A 27,772-nucleotide genomic window follows, 5' to 3' on the forward strand; every position below is an offset into this window, starting at 1 on the left:
ATTCATCTTTAAAGAAAAACATAACATGATTGCCAAAATCTTTGAAAGTTGTCGACAAAAACAACTTTCAGTGACTTAAAAGTCATCGCAATGCCCAATTTTTATCATTATCGTTACAAGCATTTCCCTAACGATGGAGAAGTATAAGTAATTTTCCCTAACGAATATAAGGGATATGAATGACTGCGTATAAAAATTAATAAATGGGGGGGGTCCAAATAAGCTCCGGGGGGGGGGGGGGGTCAGAAAAAAATCAAAAAATTAATAAGCGTCCCCCCCTTCTATTAAGGACCTTAGAGTAGATAGGAAATAAAAAACATTTTCCTCTTGGTGACTAGCTATATTAGAAAGATACGTGAATATACCTCATTATTGCCCCAGTTCCAATATGGCCTTTCTCCGTAACACATTACCTCCCAAAGCAGGATACCATAACTCCAAACATCCGAAGCAATAGTGAATTTCTTTAATTGGACTGCTTCCGGTGCTGTCCATTTGACAGGGATCTTACCACCCTGTAAAAAATAATTAAGTAGAAATATATCAAAAATGATCTCGTTTACAAGCTTCAGGGCCTGCGCCACCGATTCTAAAATTGGGAGCCAAAAAGGAGGATTTGATACCTATTTAATACCAAACAGGAGGATTTGATACCTATAGTTACCAAATAAAAATGGGGGCATGGCCCCCTGCCTCCCACTGTAGCGTGGGCCCTGAGCTTAGATCTATAGCGAAATTTATTTAGACAAAAAATGTTTGGGTTGCAAAGGTTAGTCACATGATTAATGGAAGCTGACAACAACAGCTATGCATAGCCATAGACCTACAATCCCGCACAAAAATGTTGAGAAAAAATGCAATTCTCGCAATTGTCACTTTACCTTGCCCCTGTAAATTCGAATCACCCCTTTCCCCCCAAAGCAATGTTGGATTTATAGTTCTATCATTTTTTGCTTCACAATCATGCACTCAAAATTGAATTGGGGGAGGGGCAAAGTTATTTTTGAAAGAACAGTGAAAATATAAGCATTCCTTGCAAAGTCTCAATCATTTTTGTCCGGGATTGTAGTTTCTTGGCTGTAGCCCGACAAGCAGCAGCCAATTGCTTACAGTTAAGAAATTTTAGTTCCAGTTTCAGAAGAATTTCAATACTGCTGTGCATCTGCCGCGAAAACAAAGTAATGATCGATGAAGGAGGAAGATTCTCTTTAACAAATATACGCTCAGCAAATGTTTTCATTCTGGGCAGCAAGATGGGTAATAGATCCCAGTGCTTGCACGAGATTACCCTTTCCATTACTCTGGGTACCAGACTCACTATATAAAATAATAGAGAGTCTGGTCTAGTGCGCCCCATTCTCGTTCTGGTGAACTTACTTGAAAGAACTGAGGTCTATTTAACAGACTAGGCCTGTGAAACAAGACTGTCAGATAAATAACAAAGAAACTCAGTAGTCAAAGGAGTTTTGGGAAATCTTAAAGCAAATGTGTTTTATTTAGTTCTTTAAAGTCGACATTTTTAATACAGTGATAATAGACTTTTCTGCCTCAAGATAACAATCAAATCAGGTTTAAAACGCCATTTGGCAGCAAAAAACATGTGCGAAGCATGAAATCAAAGTTAGCACAATGCAGTTATTAAATGTTAATCAGTGGCGTAGCTAGCGGTCATGCTTGTCATGCCGGGCATGACCATCTATTTCCAGAGATAACATTTTTCAAAAAATTATATTTTCATAAGAGTAAAGTCCTATTCTCATGATGGCCTTTGGAACCCTATGGTTCCACGCAAGAATATGGAGCCCTCCGAAGGCGCTCTTCTATTGTCGGGCATGACTAAAACTGAGGGTTTCCAATTTAGTCATGCCCATAACTATGAGCATGACCAAACCCTGTGTTTTAGTCATGCCCATAACGCTGGTTCCCTATGTTTGGTCATGCCTAACAATAGGAGTGACGCAAGAGAGAACAAAGGCTAGTCATGCCATTTCGAGAGGGCATGACCATCATTATAATCATCAGAACCGTCCTGTGTTATTTCGTGAACGCGAATGCGAGGCATCGATGGCGGCGCTGCTATGCCTAGATCCACGAGATGGGAGGTAATTCTCTGTAAGTAAAATGCAAGGAATAGCTTATTGCCAAGCAGCCACGACTCATGTTAATCTCCAGAACATTTAATGGCAATGACAGGGTTTTCAGCCTCAACGGTGTTGCACTATGTGGAGAAGTGACAGGCACAAAAGGCCATTTTTGGACATAAAATCAGCGAGCAGGATCATTTTATGCAACCAAACCAAACTCTCAGCCTTTTCAGTAATCAATTGTTACTAGTTGAACATTTGCAGATAATCTTCTTCCGTTAATGAATGCCAATTCTTGGTGCTGTTCACTGGAGATGGATGGTGGAGATAGCAGTGTTATTTTCCAAACCAACAGATTTAAGAGCTTAAACTTTCCAGACATTTAGCAGCATATTTAGAAACTGTTAAGCCCTTTAAAAGCATTGTTACCATATTGTGATTAGGACAATAAGATTGTAGTAAATGGATAGTGAATACCAAAATTTGCTTAAAGTTATTCTTGAATTGTTTGTTTATTATCACATGCAATAACACAATTAAAGTCAAACTCAAAGCTCTACTGACTTCATTTGTAGTTGAAAGTACCTTTTTACTACTTATAGCTGTTGAAATAAAATGACCAGAGACAAGTTAAGCATGTTACTGATCTTGTTAGTTAAACAGTTTTATTTCATTATTACAACTTTTGATGTATTTGAAAATTTACAAGATCAAATTATTTCATTTACAAGCCTTGTTTGCTAGATTTAGTAAAGACAATCCAATTATGTGGATATTTACCATAAGTATATGTGGAGACATCAATGTTTTTGTTAAGCTAAATCTATTTTGCAAGGTATTTTTCTATTAAGTCTAACTTTGCAGAAAACATTTTGCAACTAGGCCTATCCATTATTTTAGCTTCCTATATATTTCATATCAATATTTACATTGCATTTTCATTTGCCTATTTGTTTTATTCATCTATCAGTTCTATTGTGGTTGTTAGTTAATCATGATGGCTTTAAAATACCTTCAATAGATTGATGATAAGACTATTTGTGGAAAGGATGACCAAAAAGCCCCCATTCAGTTTCATGTGATTTATTGTTTCATTTACAAATTTTAGCTTATCTCTAAAATTTACAAATGTATTTCAGCCTGCAAATTGAAAGAGATTAGGAGAAAAACACAATTTTTTATTTAAGTTAAGTTTATCTACTATACTAAACTAATGTTTTTTAATGTTTTTTAATGTCTTTTGTACAGTTCTGTTTGGAAATTGTCAGAACTCTGTCTGTATAAATTACCAACAAACCAAGACAGTGTCACAGCTATAAGGTAAAGGGCATTTCATGGTGTAACAAGATGATTGCTATGAAATAAGAAAAGCTCATTCCAAAAGTTAATCAAAATTTTTTTTTATAAGTCACAAGCCTTAAAATTGAAATTTTCAAAAGGAACTCATCAACTAAAAAATTGGGCGTGGTAAAATTTGGCCACACCCATTTTTTTCAAATTTGAAGAGAGGGCATGACCACTGCTATTTGGCTAGCTACGCCACTGATGTTAATCATTATCAAATTTCGTATACAACTTAAAATAAGTCTTTTGTAATTTTCCTCATAAATTGTGAGTACTTTGAACGTCTACTTCCTAACTGTGAAGGCAGCGCGCTTGGACACCGCGGCGGTTAGAATCATCACGTTGGAAGGTCACCACAGTAAATATGGGCAATATGACAAACGAAGCCCCGTATGCCAGGCGAAATATTAGCTATAACTGATTTACTGTGTTTGTTGTTGTTTGTTCTCGGCGCCTTGCGGTGTTTCTTATCTACTGCATTTCACTACAAGGCCTAATTTCTTTGCAACGAAAGGCACAGCCTGGAATATCAGAGACTTTCCAAAGCCAGTTGGCAATATGGCGAAGGTGTCTCTTCTCTCTACAAACAAGGCTTTCAATGCTGTTCTGTGTTCAGTTCCACAACATACGGAAAATATTCTTTGAGTACAGTTTTAACAGCATCTTCAAACTCAATCGTTACGGTCGCTAGCATTTATTTAGGTTCTGTTCTGTTCAATGTTTTACACTAGAGCTAAGTTTATTGTTTCGCTGTGACCTTTGAACGCACAGAAATCTGTACACTCGCTCCTGATTGGTTAATATCAGCACACCAGAACGAGAATGGGGCGCACTAGACCAGACTCTCTATTTTATTTCATATATAGTGAGTCTGGTACCCAGGGTACCTTTCCATAGACCTAAAGATGATTATTCTGCTTCAGTATGACATCTAAAAAAAGAAAATATGATAAGGTGATCTGACATGAATTTAGTATAACTCAAAGATATTTGTTTGTCATCTGCCAATAGGATATAAATCAGTGAATGAAACATTTCATTACCGTTGTGTCATATGTATCATCCTTGCTCAATTCTCTACTCATTCCAAAATCAGCAACCTTGCAAACCATGTCATCATTTACTAAAATATTTCTGGCTGCCAAATCCTGAAATAATAAACATAAGTTAAATTAGGAGTATAGTTTGTAAACGTGACAATACTTAAGGACTGCTATTATGCGCTAACTGTCAAAGTTTAAAAACAGTGTGCGCATATTTGAAAATGTATTATTTTTCCCGATGACTGCATATAAAATTGAGTGTATTTTATCCCATTGCAATTGCTATTATCATAATATATTTGCCAGTCGTCAAATCCAATCATTTCTCAATGGCAAACTAGCATTCTTTGGAAACAGAACCAATGGAAAACAAACCTAGTCCGGATCCCCTTCTACATTAATCTAATAACAATATTCGAAAGAAAATTTTGCTGAATCTCAATTTTGTACAGGCAATACAAGGTAAATTGTTACTAAAGCTTTCATTGACGATAAAACCAACACCTACCCTATGGATGTAGCTCTTTTCAGACAAATACGTCATTCCAGATGCCACACCCCGGGCCATTCCTAGTAACTGGAGTGGAGTAAATTTATCATCGTTTTTCTGTGGAGATATAAAAGGTTCTGTTACACTTCTTCAGATTGAGAGACTCAATAAGCCAAAGAAGGACAAATAGCAATGAAACATCAGTAGAATATTTTTTATACAAGTTAAAATTGACCAAAATTTCGACCCGGCATACAACGCTTCTGCAGATAACTCAAAAGCAGTGGCGGACGGCTTTCACTTTGTTTTGTGCGACCACGCCTACTACTGTATCACACGTTTTCCTGCTAAAACAATTTAAGGAGTACCCAGCCCCTTTATTAGTAATGACAAGGGAACTGGGTGTTAACAGCTACATCAAAACGACAGTACATAACAAAGGATTTTAAACTTTGCAACTGCTTATAAACTGATCCAAGATGGGACATTCAATTAGCTTTAATTATGAAAGCAGCTAGTTTAAAGTGTTATTTTTGCTTTATTGAGATTGATTTCTAAAGGAGATGAATTTACTATGAGTAGCCTATAAATTTCAATAAATTCTAAACTTTTCCGAGATAATTTTTGAAAATTGCAAGAAAATGGCCATTCAGTTTGAAGGTTGTTGCATTAGGCTCCCTGTATACAAAAATAACGCAAAATTCCTTTATGCACGTATTCTTTGAAAAATATGAAATAAATGAAAAGGAAGCGATGATAGACATTGGGGGATAGTTGTCAATCAATAATTGCTATTTCAATATAAAGATTAGGTTAACTATATACTCATACCTAATTGAACAAGTTGCAATAGTTTGAGGGAGTAAATTGAAATTTAGTTAGCATACTTGTAGAAAGGATTGAAGCGATCCATTGCTCATGAATTCCATGACAATCAATATGGGAAGGTCTAAAAAATTAAATATTTTATAAGCATTGGCAGACAAACTTGAAGACCACGTAATTTATGCTTTCTGTAACGAGACAGGAAGTGCTTCGAATCATAAATATTGAGAGTACTTATATGCAAGCTAAGTTGTTACAAGGTAGATTGCACATGGGTAGACTGGCTAGGCATTGAGTAGCCTGCTCACAAACAAAGAAATTTACAAATCTATTAGAAAATCTGGAAAAGATATTTCTTCAAAGCAAATAAATTATACAAATTTTTTTTATAAGAATAAAGTCTATAAGAACATTGAGGCTCAAAATTGCTAAAACTTAAGAATAATTTAAGGATAATGCCAGGCTCAACCTTCATCAAGACTGAAATTTCACCTTAATCTGAGTTTCTCCCAAAGCAAAACAAGTGTCACTTTGACATTTATGATGAAGAAACACATAAAAAAGATTTAATGTTTTTCTTTGATCTTAAGGCGAATTTACAACTTGTGCTGGGCAAGAATAATTTAAGTATAATCTTAGGGACAAAATCGAAAATTTTAAGAATATTGATTATTGAGGCTTGGCAAAAAAATAGGTATTCTTATAAAAGTGTGTATACCTTTAACGACCACACCCTCGAGATGTATGACATTTGGGTCATCAAATTGTCCCATATACATTGCCTCTCCCATAAAGTCACCTCTTGCTTTTTTATTTGCATTTGACTACAAAAAAGGAAGAGAACAATTGTTCTTTCACTTTCCTTTTCAAAAAATTTAAGGAAAGTAGCCCTTCAGCAAATTCTTGTTTTACAACGAGCCCTCCATTTAATTAACAATTTTGCAAATAAAAACCAAAGCTTATTCATAATATAACTTAAAACTTATAATATAATATATATACATTATATAAAATATATAACATAGATACAAAATTAATTTACAATACATACATAAATATAAAGTTAAATAGGTTTTATCTAATTTTGGTTCTGAAGACATGTAGGGAAGATACCTGTCTACTGGCAGAGAATTCCATGCCTGTACGCTAAAAGATGAGCATTTTTGCCCAAGATAAGCATCTTTATTGTTTTTGCAAAGAGCCCGCAAATGACTTCCTGAATTTCTTATAAATAAAGCCGATAAAGATTCTGACGCTAGCTTCGTAGGTCCGATAACCATATTGTTAGCTTTAATATTGATCTAAACCTGAAGTGGTTCGAGTCCAAGAGCATTTAACAGTGGTCTAGCATTAGGCTATTTCTGATTATTCTTGCTGTCCGATTTCAAGTTTTTGCAAATGGTTCTTTTCGTTTGCAGCACAATTTCCTAGAACTAAGTAACAGTATCTTAATTAGGGCTCCACAGTACCAGTATAAGCCAATTGCTCTACTGATTTTGTTGACAGAGATTTGATGTCACCTTGCCAGTTAAGGATGTTGTCTAATTGTATTCCAAGATTTTTGGCAGTTTGGACACTATATATTTGTTCTTCTTGTCTGTTTAAAGATAATGCTTTATTATTATTAGCTTCCTGCATTTCCTTTTGTTTCGCTGGGATAGTCATTGCTTTTGTTTTAGCAACATTTAGTGACAATCCTTCAACCATTTCAAGACTCTAGTAACGTCCTTATTCATTGCCTCATTTAGCTGTAACGTAACGTTTGCCTAACGTAAGAGTTAGGCCATCAATTTTGCCTAACCATTCAAATACTTTGGGAAGAGGAGTGTAAGTGTATTCAGAACCTACACTAGAACTGATTTGATTTCACGGCTTCGCTAGAATCCCAGGTCTTACCAAGAACATCTATCCTGTTTGTCTACGAAAGATCACAAACTTGTACCTTGAGTGTCTTGACGGCGACAATTTGTGCTTTTTCGGAAGGTTTTTCCATAGTTCCTATGTACACATCACCAAATTCACCTAAGAAAAATTTTTAATTGCAGAATATTCATAGAATCCAACAAATTCCTTTTCGATTCTCATTAGTCTACAAGCCAAGATGATGGTTGCCAAGGCCTAAAATTGTATGTTACTGTTGCGGGCCTTACATCCAATTTCAGGCCTAAAAGGTTACGAAAATCTTATATTCAATACAATAAATTCATTCGAGCATCTCTAATACAATTGTTTAATTTTGAAAAAATAAAAGATTTGGCCAAAACGCAACTATGAAGTGTCTACAGGGCGAAGCTTCATTTCCTGAAAGTTGAGCAGCACTGATATCTTCGACAGAAGACGGTGTAATGTGTAAAAATTAAAGTAGAAAATTCTTAGTGCTGAATCAAAGAAGACAGAGCCGAGGAAGATAACAGCAGTCATTTGGGTAGATAATGATAGAAGTGCAGAATAATGTTTGCACCTGTCACAGACACACTTGTCTGTCACCTGAACAATTTTGATGTAATTGTTAAAAAAAGGAAATTTAAACATTTAGCCCTTGTGACGTAAACAAACAAAAATGTAGCTCGATTCGCGAATGCAAATAGCAGTTGTAAGAATCTACCACCATGATAAAACGTTTCAAGACTTTCAAACTATCGGAAGAACCATGCTCTTAACCAAACTTTAAACCAACTCACCCCCACCAATCAAACGCTCTAGCTTGATCCAGCCGCGGTCCAATTCGTTAGCAAACTGTTGCACAACGTCTTCCAAATCTTGATAGGTCAGATTAACGAAATTCTGAACGCCTTTTCCACTTGGTAGAATCACTGAACAAGGTAAGAGAAATTTAGGACCAGGTCAACCAAGCTTTTAGCTCTTAAGGTGTTTAAAACTTTGCATAATTTGAACACAACATTTCTGAAAGATATTTTTCTCTCGAAAAGCACATGCAAAAACCTATGTATGAACAAATATTTTGAATTCCAAATGTGAAAACTATCAGTCACGCTATTAAGTCGCTCAGTTACTTAGGTCCAAAGATCTCGAATTCACTTTAAAATTGAACCAAATCGTCCATAAATATAAATGAATTTGAAATTATTAACGGAAGTTGGTTTTCAGGCAAAAAATGCTGCTTCACAGCATGTACTAACAGTAGTCAGTTCTTTCCATGATGCAATCTCTTAGATGCTTCATCTTAGCATAAATTATTTGCATAACTTTTGTCTAGCAAACATCGAAAAAGGTTGCTAGTGATAATGATCATGATGATGATGATGACTCAACCTATCGGTGCTAGTTCTAGAGAAAATTGATGGCCGGTAAAAAAAATTGATGATAGGTTCGGTAATACTTAAAAGTTCCAGGTCGAATTTGCCTGCCTGAATCTACAATAATTGAAATCGTAATTGGTTGACATCAAAAGTCAAAATTAAACGATTAATAGAAACAAAAGCCTGAAATATTATGGGAAACACTAACTGTTAGGGAAAGAAAATGATATACAAACATTTATCAAAACTTCTACTTACGATCAACGAATTCACTATTTAGGGAAAGAATAGCTGGTTACATTGAAAATTTTTAAGAAATATTTAACAGCGAATGTGTACGAACCTTCCCCGTTTTCAAGTCGAACAGTTTGGAGATGCTTTGGATGTCCCCTTGATAAACAGGAAATTAACACATTTTATTGACAAAGATACAAAATATTATTGGACATAAAAGTGACAGCTATAACCAGGGATCTGAATTGACGGATATTTTAGTTGAAGGAGGGGGGGGGGGGGGGGGGGAGGAAGTGAAAGGTGCTAGATTTCCGACTGAAAAACAGGCCAATTGTAACTTTGTTAAAATTATACTTAGCTTTACTGGCAGAACCTAAAGGTCAGACAGTTCTGCTACTTCCTATCTTGGAATAAGCGTTATGTAATATTACTCCCTGACGGAAAGATATTTAATTATGTAATATTATTATGAGTTATTTAATTATGGATTAATGGAATGATGACTTAGTCTTTATGACTTCTCTGATTTCCCTGGTGTGACAACCAAGCACCCCTTGCCATTGACGTGGCTGTGAGTAATTCAAATAAAGAGCAAATCTATACGTATAGTAAAGAGAAGTAGGTTGAAATGATAAAGAGTCATTCGGTGGAAAAATGGCAAAAGGACACAAAGAGCGCAAATGAGATAACTTCTGTATAAAAAAGGTTTGAAAAAATGGAAGGAAAATTGCTAAAAAGGGGGGGGGGGGCATTTATGAAAATCGTATGAAGGTATTCGTAACATGAACTAAGTCATTTTAATCAAACCTGCAGTGAAAAATATCTTGAAAACATGAAAAATGATGTAGCAGGAAAGACGTACCTTCTGTAAAAGTATACGATCAAAGCGATAGCAATCAACAGTAAGACAAACAATGTGACTACGACAGCAATGACCAAAGTCAGTGAAATACCTGTAAATAGAATTCAATATATAATTCATACATCACTCAAGGTGACTTATAGGGGCCTTTTATTCAACATTCTGCTTGGCGAACACTTAGCTTGGCCTATCATCACCACTTTAATATGATATGAAAAACTAAAGAACCTGCGAAGAAACATGAAATATAACTCGTTAATGATGACAATTTTGATTTCCACTGGCTAATACTTTCCTTTTCCTTTAATTTCAAATACGATAACTTCTTCTTTGGAAAATCCAGCGCTCGTGTGTGACTTTACCTAATTTGAAAATAAAAATACCATTTAAAAGTTCAATACGTGGGCATCTGCAAAAAGAATATATTCTAAGCAGACCTCGTAACCCTGCGAGAGGGTGCGAGTGACGCTTGCAGGCACAAAAGCCTATGCTCTTAATTCCTGCAGACACTTCACAATCGATTTTTAGCTCTAGTATTTAAAAACCATGCCCAAATGACAGAAAATCATTGCTTAAACGCCACCAATTTCGTTTCAAAAGCCGGTGTCAAGTTGAATGTTTCTTCTCTCTGTCTTGTCTCTTTATTTCTATTTCCTCTTTATTTATCTATTATTCTCTAATTTTCTCCATTTATATCTCGAATTATATTCTCTGATCACTCACAATTACTCGACCATTTTTGTTCAGAGCATTATGAAATGACTTCAATGTTGCTACGCTTGGTCGTTTCTCACTACTGCGCAGGCGATTCCTACCTACTTCCACCTATGCACGTCAGCGTCGATTCTCCCGACAAATCCCTACATTTTTCAAAATATTTCTACGCTACTACCCACGGTCAGCCATGCTTCTAAGAACAATATTGAGCAAAATTCCATTTTAAAAACGCGGTATAGATCGAGGACTGAAAAAGTTATTCAAAAAGCAATGCTCTTGTAAGATAGTACACTGATTAAAATCTGTTACAATTTCGCGGTCGCGAAAAATCTTTAAAAATTCTATTGCTCGCAAAATCTCGATCCTTTACGATGATTGTCGAGCATGGTGTTTAATGCAAGTAGGAAGAAAATAGTAACATGCAGAGTATGCATGTCTGCCGTATTGGAGCAAAATTACACGGTACATCATAGACGTGGCGGATGTTAACGGTTTATGGGGACTAAGTATAGACATTGCCCGAATATAATTGCTTTATTGAGATTGAATTGCCCTATGGGAGCCAGAAATACTATCAAAATACGAGAACTTTTCCCTGATTGCCTGAAAATTTTCCACCCCCCATGTCTTCTTTGCCTGAGATGTTCACCTCGAAAGTATTTGGACAGATGAAAACTCTAATGATTTGTTAGAATCGCCTGTGTTTCTCCAGTAATTGGAGTGAAAGCATTTTCACATTGAAATGATCAAATGTTACAAGAATGGTAAATTAAAAGCTGATGAATGTCGAAAATTGAACCAATAGCATGCTTAGATAATGTAGAGAGAAGAGAAGAGTTCAAGAAAATGTAAAGCCTTCTTTAGTGAAGATGTCTTTTTTTGATGAAATCAAAAATTGCAATTGGACTGCCTGATACCCCAAACCACTCACAGATCCACACCACACCACAAACCGGATCACTTCATTACCTTTCTTGTTTATTGATTATTTCATACCGCTTTCAGCAATTGTTATGTCATCTGTTCAGTTTTTCGTGCATTCGTAGTTCACGATAATGTCAATACGGTATCTGCTTTTGATAAATGTTAGTTTGTGTAATATTACTGAGCGTAACGAAGAACACTGTAGAAAGGTAGATCATCAGATTCTGACCAAAGGTTGCAATCAGCTTTTCTTATAGGCACATTTTTAATAGGCTAAGAATGTAAGACTAATTTTTGACTTGAAGATTCTTTTCAATTTCAAGACTTTTACGAATTTTCAGGCTTTTTTATCAAATTGCTGTAAAGGAGCATAAGTAAAGAAACAACAAATCTCTCAAAGTGACAATTATTTGGGATTTCCTATTGAAAGTAAAGTGCTAGACTGAGCCTGTGTTCACAATTGTCTACGAGTAAAATCTATCAAATCTTTATATAAAAAATAATATATATGGATGTGTCAACTGAAATTGTTTCCTTTCATAAAACCTCCAACATGTTTTCGGTCGAGAGGTTTAAACATTTTCTGGACATTGATATAAAGTTTGAGAATCAAAGCTTCATACTTACAGACACAGTGTACTTCTTCGTTTCTAGATCTTGTTTAACAGTGTATTTCATTTTGGTGGTAAACATTCCCTTTTCACCATTAACAGTGACAAAATATCGCAGATCATCACCACCCTTGGTCAATGGCTCGTTCCATAAAATTGTCACTGATGCATCAGAGTTTGTCCTTTTAGTAAGATTCTGAACCTCCGAAGGCACTGAAAATGAGATATAGTACATAAACCAACGAAACATCTATTGGGATATTTACCCAAAGTAAACGAATGTAAAATCAACTCAAGAAAAAAATGTTGAAAAGCTCAACTTTCTCATTTCTCAACTTTCTCACTCACATCCTGATCCAGTCAAAACTGAAGTGCTGTTGTACTGAGCCTTGTCGAAGCCGATGGCAGCAGTGACATTGTTGATGGAATAGACCCTGACGTCATATCGTGTGTAGGCGCTCAGGCCAGTGACATTGAAAAGAAGGTTAGATGTTGTAAAGTCAGGTGGAGTTTTACATTTAGTACAGCTTGCTTTTATCGTGTAACTCGGTTTGTCTCCAGTCCTCTGGTCCATGGGGACCGTCCATTCTAATAAGATCCACTTTGACCCAATCTGTTTTGCCCTAACAACATTTGGAGCAGATGGTGGCGCTGTTGAAAACCATATTTATTTACGAGTATTGAGATTAAAAATGATAAGAAAAAATTGAGAATCAAAAGTTTTAATAAGCCAAAAAGACAAGAATATATGACACCTGCTTTGATAGCTCGTTGCAAATTCAGAGGGCAAAAGAATAGAAGAGTAGTGAAAAAAGAAATTTTAATTAGAAAGCATTAGAAAGCAATAATCTAAAAAGGACAAGAGTCGAAAATGAAAAGTTTTGCATAATTCATGTATATAGGGAAAAAGATCTTATTAGGGCGCAAAATTTGTTTATAAAATCAAAGAGTGAGAATATTTTACGGAAAGATTAAAAGCTTTTTAGTGCCATTGATATATAACTGATATTTCGCCCCTTTGTGCATCCACAGAGCTGCTAAATTAAAAATAAATTGAATATTTCCAATGGTATGATGTAATTAAGAAGGTTGAGATGAATCGTGAGTGAAACAAGTGGCTTAAATGACCTTCAGTTTCAACGTATTTATGGGTTCGTAAATCTATTCATTCTCTTTCATAAGAAATCAATAATTTGTTTAAACAAAGCTCACCTTCACAGTCGACAGCTGGAACACTTTTAGATCGAAGTGGCCTGTAATATCCATTGTTGCATTTACAAGGTGTTGTCCTTGGCTTCAGTCCGTCCTCAACATTTGCACCACATCTGGTGCAATTAAAGTTGCCAGCAGCACTTTTGAAACTCTTTGCGGGACATTCTGTAAAAGCATGGCAATAAAGAACAAAAATTATCACCATAACACTCCTATGAATTCGATGAAGGAAAGTTTTAAGACAATTGATAGATATAAGCCCTAGCCATTTCATTGTATTTTAATTAGACGTAGAAGCTGCATTCAAGAATCTAAATTTTGTAGGAAAAAGGAGTTTTTTAAAATGGGCTACTTATTCATAAAGAGGAGGTGACCTGAATATTGGGTTACCATCTTTCGACTCTTTAAACGCTGTTGTAAAGGACAGAGAACAACGATTAAGTTTGTGTTATAATGTATTAATATGAAACATTATACACTTATTCATAGATATTGAAGCTGCAATTTTCATAACTGCACGTTCTCTTTAAGAACTTAAGAAGTTATTTTAAAAGCTAGCTCATTATAAGCTCCTTACATTGATAAATATGTCAATGAGTTAACTTGCATTGATAAAGGTAAAAAGTTAATTCAAATTTTTATAACACATACAGTAGATGAACAATTGACAAAATTAATTAACTAAAAATACAATATTCTGGATATTTTATTCCTTAAATAATATCGCAGTCTTAGGAACTAGAAATCGCTGGTCTACAAATTATTTAGAAAGTCCAACCAATCAAAGTATCAACCAACAGAAGATAAAACAACTTTTTATCATAGTTTTATCATTTTATTAAACGTCTAAATATGTATGCTCAGGGACCGCGGAAGAGGAGGGGCTACTGGGGCTATGCCCCCTCCCAATATTTTCCAAAATTTACTTAAACCATACCAAAATCGCTCTGCTCTTGGCTTTTAGCATGTTTAGCCCCTCCCAAAACGTTTTAGCCTCCACAATCTATAATATGCTCCACGGTCCTTGTCTACGCAAATTTTTTTTACTCACCATGGCAACTGGTAAAGAAATTATTTTCATATCCAGCTTTGCAATGACAGCCACCATTCACCTTGGTGGAACCATTTGTATAACAAAACATGTAATTTGCAGCTTCTGAAATTTGGACAACAGCATTGGGAAAGCATGTTCCAAGCACTTTTAGAACTGAAACTGTGCTGTTTGGAGCTGCAGTTCTAAGTGGAAATGACATTAATTCCCCAGCTGAGCTTGGACATTCAATGTAACTGAGATGAAATGAATCAAGGCTTCCGCAAATTCCTTGATTTCTGAAAGCAATAAAAAGTCCAGTCCTTCCTTCCATTCCAATGGTAATAGCTGATGTAAACTGTGCTCTAGATGACGGATTCATTGATGAGGTATTCTTTAAAGCAGAAATGTACTTGAAGCTTAGAGCACTTGGCGCAGATGTTTCACCTGAGCCCAAAAGGACATAGACACCAATGGACAATTTGGATGAACAGCAATTCAAAGTATAAGTAACTCTGAGGGTTATCTCCTTCGTTGGATTTGTAGTGATAAATGGTGTTATAACATTACCATCTACGACACTATTACTTGTTTTACAAGCAGCGAACCCGGTCTTATCTGTCTTTAGGTTCCACTGAAAAAAAAAAGAAAAAGATGAGTATCAGATGATTTGGTGCCTGGTTTAAATTTATCACTTAGCATTGAAAGATAATGCACTTACTCGCAAAATATTTGTGCAATAGCACAAGATTACATTAAAAATTTTCAAGCAACAAGACATCTGAAAGAAGATGGTCAAGGTAACTGATGCAGAGGTATGGAGGACAGAAAAACCAGAAAAATGATATTCTAATGATAGCTCTTCATGTAAAGTCGTTCTTAATCACACCAGTTCTTAATTCCAAGATTTATTAACCCAAAAGGCCAATATTACAACAGCAACATGTCAGATAAACACTTCCAGGACTTAAATTCAACTCTCAGTCAAATTGACAATTTTTAAAAAAAAGCGAGCTTAAAGCAACTAAACGTTAAAACAAAGATGAGGTTCATTAAAAAAGGCAATTTTGGAATATAAGAATATATAAAACATAAAAAGGGACCAACGTTACTAAAATTGAAACTAAACATGACCGATTTAAAAGCTAATTACAAAGGAAAATATGATAATATAAGATGCAGAAGGTGTGGATTAAATGAAAAAAACTTAGATAATTTATGACAATGCATAAAATTCAAAATACACCTTCCAGCAATGGAACAAATTCTAAAAAGCAACGCAAAGGCCTGATAGAAATCGAGAGATTGGTTGAACATCTGAGATTTGGCGAGATATATTATTATGTTACAATTATTATTATTATTATATAAAGGAACAAATCTCATAGGTACATGCTATGCATTGTATGAAGGGAAATAAAGTAACCAATAACGAGTGGTTTATATATTGGTGGTCGATCTCACCCCCCAACCCCCGTTAAGAAATTATTGGTACAGGCTATTGAGCACCCTCGCAAAGACATGTCTGGTCTGCAAAGACACGAAGAGAAATTACGGAAAAGTTAGTTTCTAAATAATTTGCTTATGAGTGAAATATCAAGTTGCTTATGAAAAACGAAGCATTATTGTTTCATCATTTTAAATTTTGCGATAACCACGCAATTAGAAGACCAAATGCTAGACAATCGTGAGCAGATGATTTTCTAATACACCTCTTAGGCCTTAAAGGACTTTTTCTTTATCAAGTATTGTTAAATGGACAATAGCCCTCATAGGCTTATCCACGAGGGCAGTTTTTGCTTGTGAAAATTTCTTCGCTAAAGACCTTACGAGCATGTTTATTAGGTTGCCAAAATAGGCCTCAAGGTAGGTAACAAAATTCCATAAAATTAAGCATATACAATGTAAAAAGGCTTGCTATTGATAGCAAGGACCGAGATACCGGGGGGCTGGGGGCTGGGGGCCGGGGTTGGCCGGGGGCCTTGCTCCTCCCTCAACAAAAATCTTAAGTGTCATAAGTAAAATACTTTTGTTTTGTAAAATATGGCAGTTTTTGCACTGATTTATCATGGCTGCCCCCCACCCCCTAAACAAAGAGTTGTATCTCGGTCTTTGATTGATAGCTCATGGTAGAAAATTGATTTCTTTTATTAAAAGAGTTTGACTAAAATTATCATTTTCTTGTCCATATGATTGTTTTGCTTTTTTGAGAAAAAATAAAGCAGAATTTTGAAGCACTACCTCAAAAAGAGCCTGTAACAAACTGCATAGCAGTTCATAAAAGACTGGATTACAGATTTTGTGATAAAAATGAAATATTGTGTTAAAACCAACAAGCATTCAATTTGTTCATTAAATTTGGGACCAGAAAATATTAATTGTGATGCCTGGTGTATTTGACCATAAAGCTATTGTTTCGAATTGTCAACTAAACAAAGTATGATTTCTATCTTTCTACTTACACAGTTGAAAATCTCTAACTTTGAGATTGTTGATGGTTTTTCAAGTATTTGTGCAAGGATAAGATGCAGGGACGGATTTTTGCAACAATGATTGGAGAGGGTGTTAAACGCTGATTGGATTTTTGTGACACACCCTTCAACTCACTGGAAAATGATAGAAACACCCATTTTCAAAATTCGGTTTTCAACTTTAAGGTAAAGAAGATAAGAAGAAAAAAAGGGAAAATCTTGGCATTATTTTGTTATTACTGACTACCAAAAAATGATTAATCTATGGGGCGGGAGTCTAGCACCCCTGCAATCCCCCGCTAAATCCGTCCCTGATGAGATGGGAGATCTAAAAGTATGAATCATTGTGGCATTATATTATTTTCTGAGGCATTACCGTTTCTTATGTTAGCTGCAAAAAGACGCTTTACTTGATTATGTTCCTTGCTTATTTTGCCTGATACTCTAGGCTGATAGTTTAGACTGTGAGTGTTGCAGCACTCTCCCATTAGACAGGGTGGTTGAGGTTGATCCTTACTTAGAGCTTTCATATATAGGGTGATAACCAGACCAAAGGTAGAGACTTTTAGACTAAAGTTTTATTAAATAGTCGTATTCTTCTTCAAAACTGATAAAATATTATCAGAAAAAATAAATCCTTCAATATTTTTCCAGGATCTTTCTGAAGCAGGGGGTTTTCTTATGTTAGCTGCAAAAAGACGCTTTACTTGATTATGTTCCTTGCTTATATTGCCTGATACTCTAGGCTGATAGTTTAGACTGTGAGTGTTGCATCACTCTCCCATTGGACAGGGTGTTGAGGTTGATCCTTACTCAGAGCTTTCATATATAGGGTGATAACCAGACCAAAGGTAGAGACTTTTAGACTAAAGTTTTATTAAATAGTCGTATTCTTCTTCAAAACTGATAAAATATTATCAGAAAAAATAAATCCTTCAATATTTTTCCAGGATCTTTCTGAAGCAGGGGGTTTTCCTGATTTGTTTTTCGTAAAACAGTAAACAATCTTTCCTTTTTACTTTGATTTAAAACCAATGAGATGACCAAACACTTTCATTCTATTATTCTATAATTTCTATTCATTCAAATTCTATTATTACCCACGTTTACTAAATAGGAAACAACGTGAAACAACAAGAGACTGATACAAACGAGACGAAACGACAAAGAAACCTCATGAAACGATTTGTGACTTAGCAGAAACGACTAAATCTCAAAATTGAGGAAATGTTTTCCATTCACATGATCATGGTCATTTTCGTCGCCCTGGCCTACGTGTTCTGTCATATTGTTCTCTTCGGCGATCGCTGTTGTCTCTGATCAGGATACCAAAACCCAGTGGTGTTCTTTATTTTATCGTTTAGCGAAAACAACAGATAACAGAAACGAACTACAATATACGAAAAAAATCAGCTGTTCAGAATGAAAATCTTCTTGAACAATGTTTGAATGTTCAGGAGTAAAATAAAATCGCAGCCGCAGTTGAAATTTTTCCCACCAATTTCTGCTTATTTCATAGTCGTTTCTATTTGTTTCTTATTGTTCCTACCCGTTCCCTACCCGTTCCCTACCCGTTTCCTACTTGCTTCCTTCTTTTTTCTCTTGTTTCTTAGTCGTTTCTACTTATTTCCTGTTAAAATAACAGCGATTATTACCATACCATGTCCCCTTGCCCTGAAATATTTATGTGTAGTTTTTCATGGTGACATGTTTATACTTACATAATTTCGAGCTAAAGGATTAGTGTCATTTTTCCCTATCCTCCAAGAATTAAGTCCAGGCAATGAAACAGGAACTGAAAAGAAATGACAGTCTATAAACAGAAAAGGCATAAATCAAGATAATAGAAAAATACAACATTATGTCCTTGATACACTATCTCAAATTAAAAATTATTACATTATGGTACCATTTTTATCTATCTTATTTTCTTAAACAAATTAACTTATTGAATGCTTGAATGTTATGGAATAAAACCAGTGACCGTGGCTGGGGGGTCATGGTCCCCCTATATTTTCAAAACAATAGAGCTATTTAATAATCAATAGAGCTATTTCAGAATTTAATTATTTTCTTGACCTTAAATCTAGCTAAAAACCTATTTATTCCCCTTTTATCATAGTTATCAATAAGATTCTTGATTTCCTCGAGATTAATTTCATTTTCAAATCCTTCGATTGCAGGACGAGCGTTTCTCTGGTCCTTACCGCACGAAATTTCACTGGAAATGAGGACAACTTTCCAGGGGTCTTGCAGGGTAGTGCAAAAACCATACAGTTTCCTGAAAATCCTTTGTTTTGGCAAAATCTACATGCATCGTTCGCTTCGATTTTCCGACGGTCATTATCTAGGCAAATCACATATCGTTGATCGACTTTCATAAAAAGTTTCCTTTTGTGATGCGAAGCTAGATTTCATATTTCGTACAACTTTGCACACATTTCGCCATATGGCTAATTTATTCTTCCAGAGGGGTTTTTAAACTTCGAGATGAAATTTTTTAAAGAAGGTTCAGCAATAATCAACATATATATAAATATATTATTTACTTAAAATTTTTATCTATGTCAAATTTTTGAGCTAAAGGTATTTGTTGTTATTCTTCAGGTGTCATGTAAAAAACTTGTAGATACAAACAAACTGAGAGTTTCCAGATAAAGACACTACCTAGTCCCATAAACCGAATGACTAAAACATTTGCAATAAAGACAATGTTGTTTTGCGCAACAACACGGTAACTGCTTACCTTCTATTCCTTTGGTAAGGTTAACAAGACAGCTCAAGGTTAACAAGACTAGACCCAAAATGGAATGCCAGTTCCATTTTATACTCATGATGGACGTGAAACGGCAGTTGCTACGATGCCACAAACATTGGCCAGCTGACAAATGATACTACATAACATCTACCTTGCAATTGTAAACTCGCAAATCTCGAGTTGGTTAGTCTCTTTCGTGGACCTACCAGCCAATAAGTTGAACAAAAAAAAACATCAATAAAATAAATGGCCTGCTCGTAGAACAATCAGTCAATGATTCGTGTAAAACAAATTCTCAATTTCGGCCGCAGTGATAGACTAAAGCAGATAAACTTTAACAGTTAAGTCTGCAAATCAGTCGATGAAGCCACAAATGGCAAACTTGCTGCCTTTCTTCAATGCCAAATACAAACAAGTCTATGAAGCTATTACTATTAAATGTTATTATATTTTTGATACACAATCGTCACTCGACACCATTGAGCAGTCATCTCAATTCCACTTCCGCGTGAAACTTAAGCCTTGGTTACACTAGACAAACTAGCCTGGATTCGGTTGAGGGCTCGATTTTTGTTATGTAAATGCAAACCAATGATGTGTGTAGAGTACGCTAGAGGGATAACTCTGTAGTGAGGCAGTGAAGCATACTGATTTCCGCATTGCACTGCAAAAAGTTTCTTTCAGTGTCTGGCGTTCTGTTTCATATCGCTGTTATCAAGGACCTAGATACCGGAGTCTTTGCCCCCCAAAAAAGCCCAGGCAGCATAATTAAGATATTTGTGCTTTGTAAAATATGGCTGTTGTTACGCTTATTTATCAGGGCTGCCCCCCAAAGCAAAAAGTTATATCTCGTTATTTGGATAATATGATGGTTACTTCGTGCGTTGCTTTTTGGTGTAAAAATTAACATAATGATAAGAAAAGGTAGTCTTTTAATAGAGTTGGATGTATGACGGTTGCATCCAGGGTAGGTGTGCCACAAGGATCAGTTTTGGGACCTCTCTTGTTCAATATATACGTAAATGACATGTTTATGTTTATATCAAATAGCCAAATATGCAATTATGCTGATGACACAACGCTATATGTCATCCACCAAGACATTAAGCAGGCTATTAAAACACTAGAACAAGATGCAGTTATTTTGAGAGAATGGTTTAAAAATAATTATATGAAACTGAATGGGGATAAATGCCATTTTATAAATTTTGGTAAAGGCAGCAATGACACATCTCTGAAAATAGATAAAACGATAATTAAACCAAGTAAAGAACAAAAACTTCTTGGAATAAGTATTGATAATAATTTGTCGTTCAAAGGACACGTACAATCGATATGCAAAAAGGCCAGCCAAAAGCTACATGCTGTATCCCGAATCTCCAACTACATGGATGATAGAAAAGTGAAACAGACCATGCACGTCTTCATTTTATCACAATTTAGCTACTGCCCTTTAATTTGGATGTTTTGTGATCGACAGATGAACAACAGAATAAATAGAATTCATGAACAGTCTTTGCGTCTTGCCTATGATGACTATGAATCAAGCTTTCAAAATCTTCTTGAAAAAGACAACTCGACGTCTATCCATGATAAAAATCTGCAACTGCTTCTTACAGAAATATATAAAACTTTACATAATCTCAACCCAAGTAGAAAAATGAAAGACGACAACAAAAAGAAAAAAGAAAAAGGTGGAGTAGAGAAGAATACAAGGAAGTAATGTATTTTTTTTACTACGCACTTGAAAAACCTCAAACAAACAATACTGAGGACACTTTTGTTACATGGTGCTCACGCAACAGTGAGAGTGACAACATTGAAGGATTATATTCAAATAAACTACAATCCTTGCCAAAAGTCTTGGTACACCAAGCTGAAATTTTGCATAACTTCAGTAGCATCCCCCTCTCCCCCTTGAAACAATGTTGAATAACAACAGTTTGAAAGTCGTCCAATGTCAGTTTATTACCTAGGGTAAGTAATAGGCTTTTCAGCCAACATTGTTTTTGGGGGGAGGGGGGATATTTCTGTATCTTACAGCCGGAAACCTTTATTTCTTCAAAATCTTTCATTGGTCGCAGGGTGTTCCAAGGACTTTTGTCAAGGATTGTAGCAAATCTGAGGAGATTATGAAAGCCTTTATTTAAATTTCGACATACCAACAAATACAGAAATATAATTGAGGTCGGAAACGAAACCCTAAAACAACTATGTGAGGAAACCGACCCAAACCTTACAGAACTAAACGAACTGGTATATGCAACAGGAAAAGTAATCCAAATAAGATGTGGTGTCAAACCTAAGAGAAAGAAAAGAATTGTATGTAAGCCTAGTAAACCGAAATGGCAAGTAAAAATTGATAAAGAAATCGAGAACCATAGAAAGGAAATTTCTCTTCTAGAAGAGCTTCAGAAGGATAAAGAAATAGAATCTGACAAGGCTAGAAAAGTTCTGCGAAAGTATAAGATAAAAAGCAAAGACCAAGTACCAGCTATTAAGGAAGAACTAAAGCAAAAACTAAAAGTTAAGGCTCAGCGACTACGGAGGTACATTAAACGGAATAAATTCTATAGACAGAACAAAATCTTTGAAACAGACCCTAAAAAGTTCTACCGAGAGATCGGAAAATCAGATATCACTCTAGATGAAATACCGTCAGAAGGACAAATATGTGAATTCTGGAACAATATCTGGGAAAGTATAAATTAGCAGCAACCAACCATTACAACATAACGACTTTGTTTAACGACAACTTCGACTCGACTGGACTTACACTAAAAGAACATACGCTTTTAACAACATGAGTGACGCACACAAAACCCTAATGACACAAATTAATGGAAAATGACTAAAAACAACTAAAATAACAATGGCACGATGACAAACAAAATGGACTGACGCAAACATCGAAAGACATCCTCATTAACGATAACGAACCACAAATACGATTCACGACAGACAAAACTAGTTGTATAACAGTTACCTATTAGCTTAATACTGTATTTTTCAACCTCTTAAATCAGCATCTGTATATTTTTGTTAAAGGTGAAAGTTTTCAGAGGTCTCTTAATGCGCCCACCATCTATTGTTCCATTACACCCAATTTTAGTAAAGTAGTATCAATTTTTACCATTATCATTTTCGTTCAAATTTATCGTAAAGATGTTTCTGGAGAGAACATTTTCTTGCATATCTTCTTGTTCTTATTATAAGTTCTAATGAAAAAGTGAGCAAAGCTATAAGGGCCTTTCAATTATAAAAAGGGTTGAGAACTATCGAAACGAGAGCAACAGTCAAAAAAGTCAAGGAATTTCCTTCTTCACGTTTCTAAGTTGCTTCGTTGGCCATCTTCAAAATTTCTTTTAAGAAACTGAATTTTATGAAAAAATCAGTATCTTTAAAAATCAGGACTTTAAAAATTTAAAGAACGAAGAAAAACAAACATTTCTCCCTAAAACAGGCACCGCAGAGCGTTGAAAAAATAGGGGGGTCCAAAAGATAGCAAAGCCTCCCCCTTCTGCTCCACGGTGCCTGTAAGAACAAGAGAATGTCAAAGTCATTCTATGTAACGTTAGCGTATTCAGTTTATCCATTAACTTCTTTTGCATGGTAATTCTCTCATTTAATAAATAAAATAATACGGATTTGTCTTTGCAGTCTAAGTGTAAAACATGTCGAAATGAGGGCTGGTAGCATTGATGACACAATTTTTATAAGGTTCCACTAAAAAGTTACAATACATACTACAAACTACGCTACTACCAAAAATTACTTTACTACAATACAGGGAACGCCACTATAGGAAGCAGAAGGCTGTGACTACTGCAGGGCCATTACATAAAACTACAATTGACTGTCTCAAACAGTTTGCGAAAATAAAAAGTTAAAACAAAACAGAATAGGGCCAAACGGGACTTTACTTCAAATAGGACCAAATGGCTGCGTTTGCTGGTCTACAATAAAGTTGGTTTAATCAAATCGGTCAGATTTATGAATGAATTGGAGAGTGAGGAGAAGTAAATTTCTATTGAATTCGTCAAAAAAGTTTTTATCACCATACAAAAAATCTGCATTAGATCGTTGTTTGGAAGATTTGCATATCCAAATGGTTGTAATAAATCAAAATCACGTCTGCGATGGTGCAATATACAGTCCAGGAAGTCTTGGAATTCGCAATGGCAAAACATGCATGATTAACGGCAGCCGAAAGGAAACAGAACACAAATGCGTTTAAAGGAACTAGAGAAAGTAATTTTGAATTGAGAGGAAACTCAGAGAGAATTGAAATTTTCAGCTCTCTTTAAACCATAAATAGATCTTAGTGAAAGTAGAATAAGATATATACTGAGATATACTGAGAAGCAAGCGACACGACCAGGGCAGAACTGTCTACAAGTCACCAAAGTTAACAACTGCAACCTTTTCGAAAGAGAAATAAAATCATCATTGCTTAGAAGGAATAGCCTGAGTATACAAGCAAAAAGTATCCTGGGTACCAGAGCCACCTAAATTCGAGAGCCGCACATTTTCTAGGACGCAAGGATTCATTGTGTATCAATACGGAATGAATTCTCTGTTGGAAAGTTGTCACTTTGTGATTTCTATGGACACACTGGCCAATTTCTGCAAAAAAAAGTTACCTGTTTACTAATGTCCTCTTCATGAAGTCACAAGAACTCCTGGATGTGGCTTTCTCCTTGTTGTGATTAGAGAAACCAGATTTATTTTACAATAACTTATACAAGGATAAACAATTCATTCTGGAAAAATTTCATCACAGAACCTTGAAAAGAGGCAAAACTCAAGTCAAACCTGGCCATGAGGTCGTGAATGATGAAATATCCTCCACTTCATTCGTTGCCGATAAAGCAGGAAAGCAATTTTAAAGTTGAATTTGGAATGTGTTAGATATGTTTTCGTGTTACAATGCAATAATAACAAGCACAGCAGTAACTAGTTCGTTCCATCCAGCATACCACAGACGGTACTACTACATTTATCTTTATTAACACTGACAAAAACTACGACTTAAAAGAAAGACTGGATTGCAACTCTAGTAATGATATTTACGCATTACAATGCAAACGCTGTTTGAGTAACGGACACAAAAACGCCAAACGGCATGAACAGAGCCAATCAAGAGGACCAAAACATGCAAAGAGACACACGATGCACATTCAATACAAAAGCGATTATGCAAGGCTGACTGACGCAAAGAAACTTGATCATCTACATAAAATCAATCAGCTAAATGATAAATGTGCTTGGCTTTCAGGGGCGGATCCAGTGGGGTGCGAAGGGGGCTCGAGCACCCCTCAGATTTGAGAAAAAACTTTTTGGGGATTAAAGCTTATTCTACCGCAATTTTGTTTATTATTATTTAAACCATTTAAATAATACCGGGAAGTATGCACATCTCCTGAAATTGTTATTTCCGCTTCAATGCCCCGTCTCACAACTGTTCAACATTGTTATTTCAGTCCATGCATTGAAGTGTTATGAAACTCCCCCTGGTTGTCCTGTATAGCATTCTACAGACTCGGAAAGCATTGTCTCCTCTTATATCCAGCCACTTAAGGAACCCGTGGCCTGTAAATTATACGAGTTTCTGCACCCGTGGAAGTGAATCTAGCCAATCACGGTGCCAGGTCGAGGGGTTCTAAACTTTGGCGCGAGAACCCATGGATTTCAAAAATCCAAAACATCAAAGAATACCGACAAACCAGGGGGAGTTTCTTCGCTTCAATCTACAGTCAAATGTATAAGTGGTTTTATGACCAGGGGGAGTTGAGCTTGAACAGGGGGAGTTGAGGTTGACCAGGGGGAGTTGAATTATGATACAGCACGCGACGAATGCTTAGGCGCAAATTTGCAATATGTTTTTGTGGATCTTTTGACGATCTTTACCTGATGCTCGATGCTGTAACGGCAGAACTTGTAAACGCTGTGGTTTATATAACAGAACGGTTTCAAGTTTCAACTCCGTGTTTCATGTCTTATTCATAGACCATGAGGTATGATTTATATTCAGAGGATAAAGCTTGCCCGAGCCCTTGTTATTCTTTTTTTAATCATTCAAGAACTACATAAAAAACATCTCAAAAACTTGCCCTTACTATTATTGACCAAAAGGGGTTTCCTTTTTATACCTACTTATATTCCTGCGAATCCTTTTTTCTCTAAGAATTTCAAATACATAAAAATACTCAAAACGCCAGGCCCATAGCGAAACGTTCAGGGCCTTCGGTTTGGCGATGCATGCTGTGTTTGAATCCCTGTGTTCAACTTTTGCACTGCACATCAAGGGCTTCATTCCACCAGCCACGTTATTATTTTGGTCAAGCTGATCAAGTTCTAATAAATGGCTGCAAAGAGTCAAAAATTAAATTTTGCTTTGAAAATCTGTGGGCTCGGGCCTTTTGCCACTGCGGGCCATCATATCATATTTGACTACAGTTTCTATACTTTTGTACCCTAAGTGAATATAAGAGGGGCGAGCTGCAAATTGCGTTCAATTGGCATAAAAGCTGAAACCAAAAATTACTATATAAATCAAGGCATCCAGGCTTTTTAGTTTATGGAAGGCTTTCATTTCATTATGGCTTATTAGCAGGGGTACGGAGTTTGTGCATAGCAACACCCTGGGTTACCAAGCCTTACGTTTTAGAACCCCTCAGAATAATTTCTAGATCCGCCCCTGGCTTTCAATCCCAAGACATAAAGACCGAGAAAACCCAGAACAAATGGAGGGGACAAATGGAGGGGACAAATGATTGGGACAAATGGATTGGACAAATGGAGGGGAAAAATCGAGGTGACAAATGGGGGGACAAATGGAGGGGACAAATGGAGGGGCCAAATGGATGGGACAAATGGAGGGGACAAATGGAGGGACAAATGTATGGGACAAATGGAGGGGGCAAATGGAGGGGACAAATGGAGGGGAAAATATAAGAACCATCGGTTCCCATGACCTCGAAACCCTGGTCATTTTAACAAACTTCGATGATCACTTTCAAAATTGAAAAATAAAAAATTGTAAATTTTTGGGAAAATTCCTTTTTCCTCAAAACAGCCTAAAACGCCTTAATTTAGGTTTGAAACACCATTTTACGATTTTTGGATGAATTTGAAGCTAATATTCTGAGATAAGTTATTTATAAGATAAATTTTTAAGATAAGACAAGTCATTTTCAAGAAAACTTTGACCTTTAATAGAAAAGAGCTAAAAAAATTTATTTTTCTGAAAGAAGCAATTTTTTTCACGAAACAACCTAAAATGCCTTGATTGTCGTTTCAAACATCATTTTAACTTCACATCATCGTTTTAGTGTTTTTGATGAAAGTCAAGCTCATATATCAAGATAAACATCCTAGTCTTTTCTATTAAATGGATATGCAAAAAAATCAAACATTGTCAATTTTCGGGAAAAAACTTTGTTCAAGCAACCTAAAATGCCTTAATTTACGTTTCCAACATAATGTCACAAGTTTTGGATGAATTTCGAGCAGATATTCTGAAACAAAAATACTACTCATTTTAAAAAAAACTATGACCCCGGATTTGCAAAAATTAGAAATCATCAACTAATATAGAATAATTTTATTGTTGTAAAAAAACATTAAGTTTCATTAAATACCTTTTTGTTGTCACTTCAAGATACCTCCATGACATTAGAAGTCAGATCTGAAAGAAAAGGTTAAGATGAAATTTGAAAATTTCTATCACAAAAAACCTTTAAAAGACGTCACAATAAACAACTGGTCACAATCAACAAAAATTATTTTTTTAAGCAACCAAAACTGCCGTTTCTTATGTTTGCAAAATTATTTGAGGTGTATTTGATAAATTTTTAGCTTATATTGTCAGTCAAAAAATCATTTTTTAGCCTTTTTCAAAAAAC

The 27,772-nt window shown here is 35.6% G+C and overlaps 2 protein-coding genes across 6 annotated transcripts in view; both read right to left on the reverse strand.

The window, feature by feature from the left end:
* Positions 1–19,988, reverse strand: part of LOC135688200 (ephrin type-A receptor 3) — a 36,054-nt gene extending 16,066 nt beyond the window's left edge. For all 4 annotated transcript variants that reach the window (XM_089114174.1, XM_089114172.1, XM_089114173.1 and 1 more), the window contains exons 1-16: positions 19,854–19,988; positions 18,829–18,902; positions 14,658–15,270; positions 13,607–13,771; positions 12,743–13,045; positions 12,411–12,607; positions 10,437–10,504; positions 10,143–10,232; positions 9,390–9,436; positions 8,468–8,599; positions 7,729–7,808; positions 6,505–6,610; positions 5,849–5,910; positions 4,980–5,078; positions 4,472–4,576; positions 366–515 (exon numbers count right to left, since the gene is read on the reverse strand). In XM_089114174.1, the coding sequence (XP_088970300.1) occupies positions 366–515; positions 4,472–4,576; positions 4,980–5,078; positions 5,849–5,910; positions 6,505–6,610; positions 7,729–7,808; positions 8,468–8,599; positions 9,390–9,436; positions 10,143–10,232; positions 10,437–10,504; positions 12,411–12,607; positions 12,743–13,045; positions 13,607–13,771; positions 14,658–15,270; positions 18,829–18,902; positions 19,854–19,941 (2,379 nt within the window). In that variant the 5' untranslated portion in view covers positions 19,942–19,988. The remainder of the gene's footprint in view (positions 1–365; positions 516–4,471; positions 4,577–4,979; positions 5,079–5,848; positions 5,911–6,504; positions 6,611–7,728; positions 7,809–8,467; positions 8,600–9,389; positions 9,437–10,142; positions 10,233–10,436; positions 10,505–12,410; positions 12,608–12,742; positions 13,046–13,606; positions 13,772–14,657; positions 15,271–18,828; positions 18,903–19,853) is intronic.
* Positions 19,932–27,772, reverse strand: part of LOC135688202 (ephrin type-A receptor 3) — a 33,192-nt gene continuing 25,351 nt past the window's right edge. The window contains exons 19-20 of one of the 2 annotated variants that reach the window (XM_089114177.1): positions 27,509–27,555; positions 19,932–20,067 (exon numbers count right to left, since the gene is read on the reverse strand). In XM_089114177.1, coding sequence (XP_088970303.1) covers positions 27,543–27,555 — 13 coding nt within the window. In that variant the 3' untranslated portion in view covers positions 19,932–20,067; positions 27,509–27,542. Of the gene's footprint in view, positions 20,068–23,562; positions 27,556–27,772 lie in introns of those variants that run through there. The other variant, XM_089114176.1, reaches the window with a different exon arrangement.

The sequence above is a fragment of the Rhopilema esculentum genome, chromosome 19, assembly GCF_057945365.1.
Source record: "Rhopilema esculentum isolate cy_ngs chromosome 19, ASM5794536v1, whole genome shotgun sequence".
NCBI lineage: Eukaryota > Metazoa > Cnidaria > Scyphozoa > Rhizostomeae > Rhizostomatidae > Rhopilema > Rhopilema esculentum.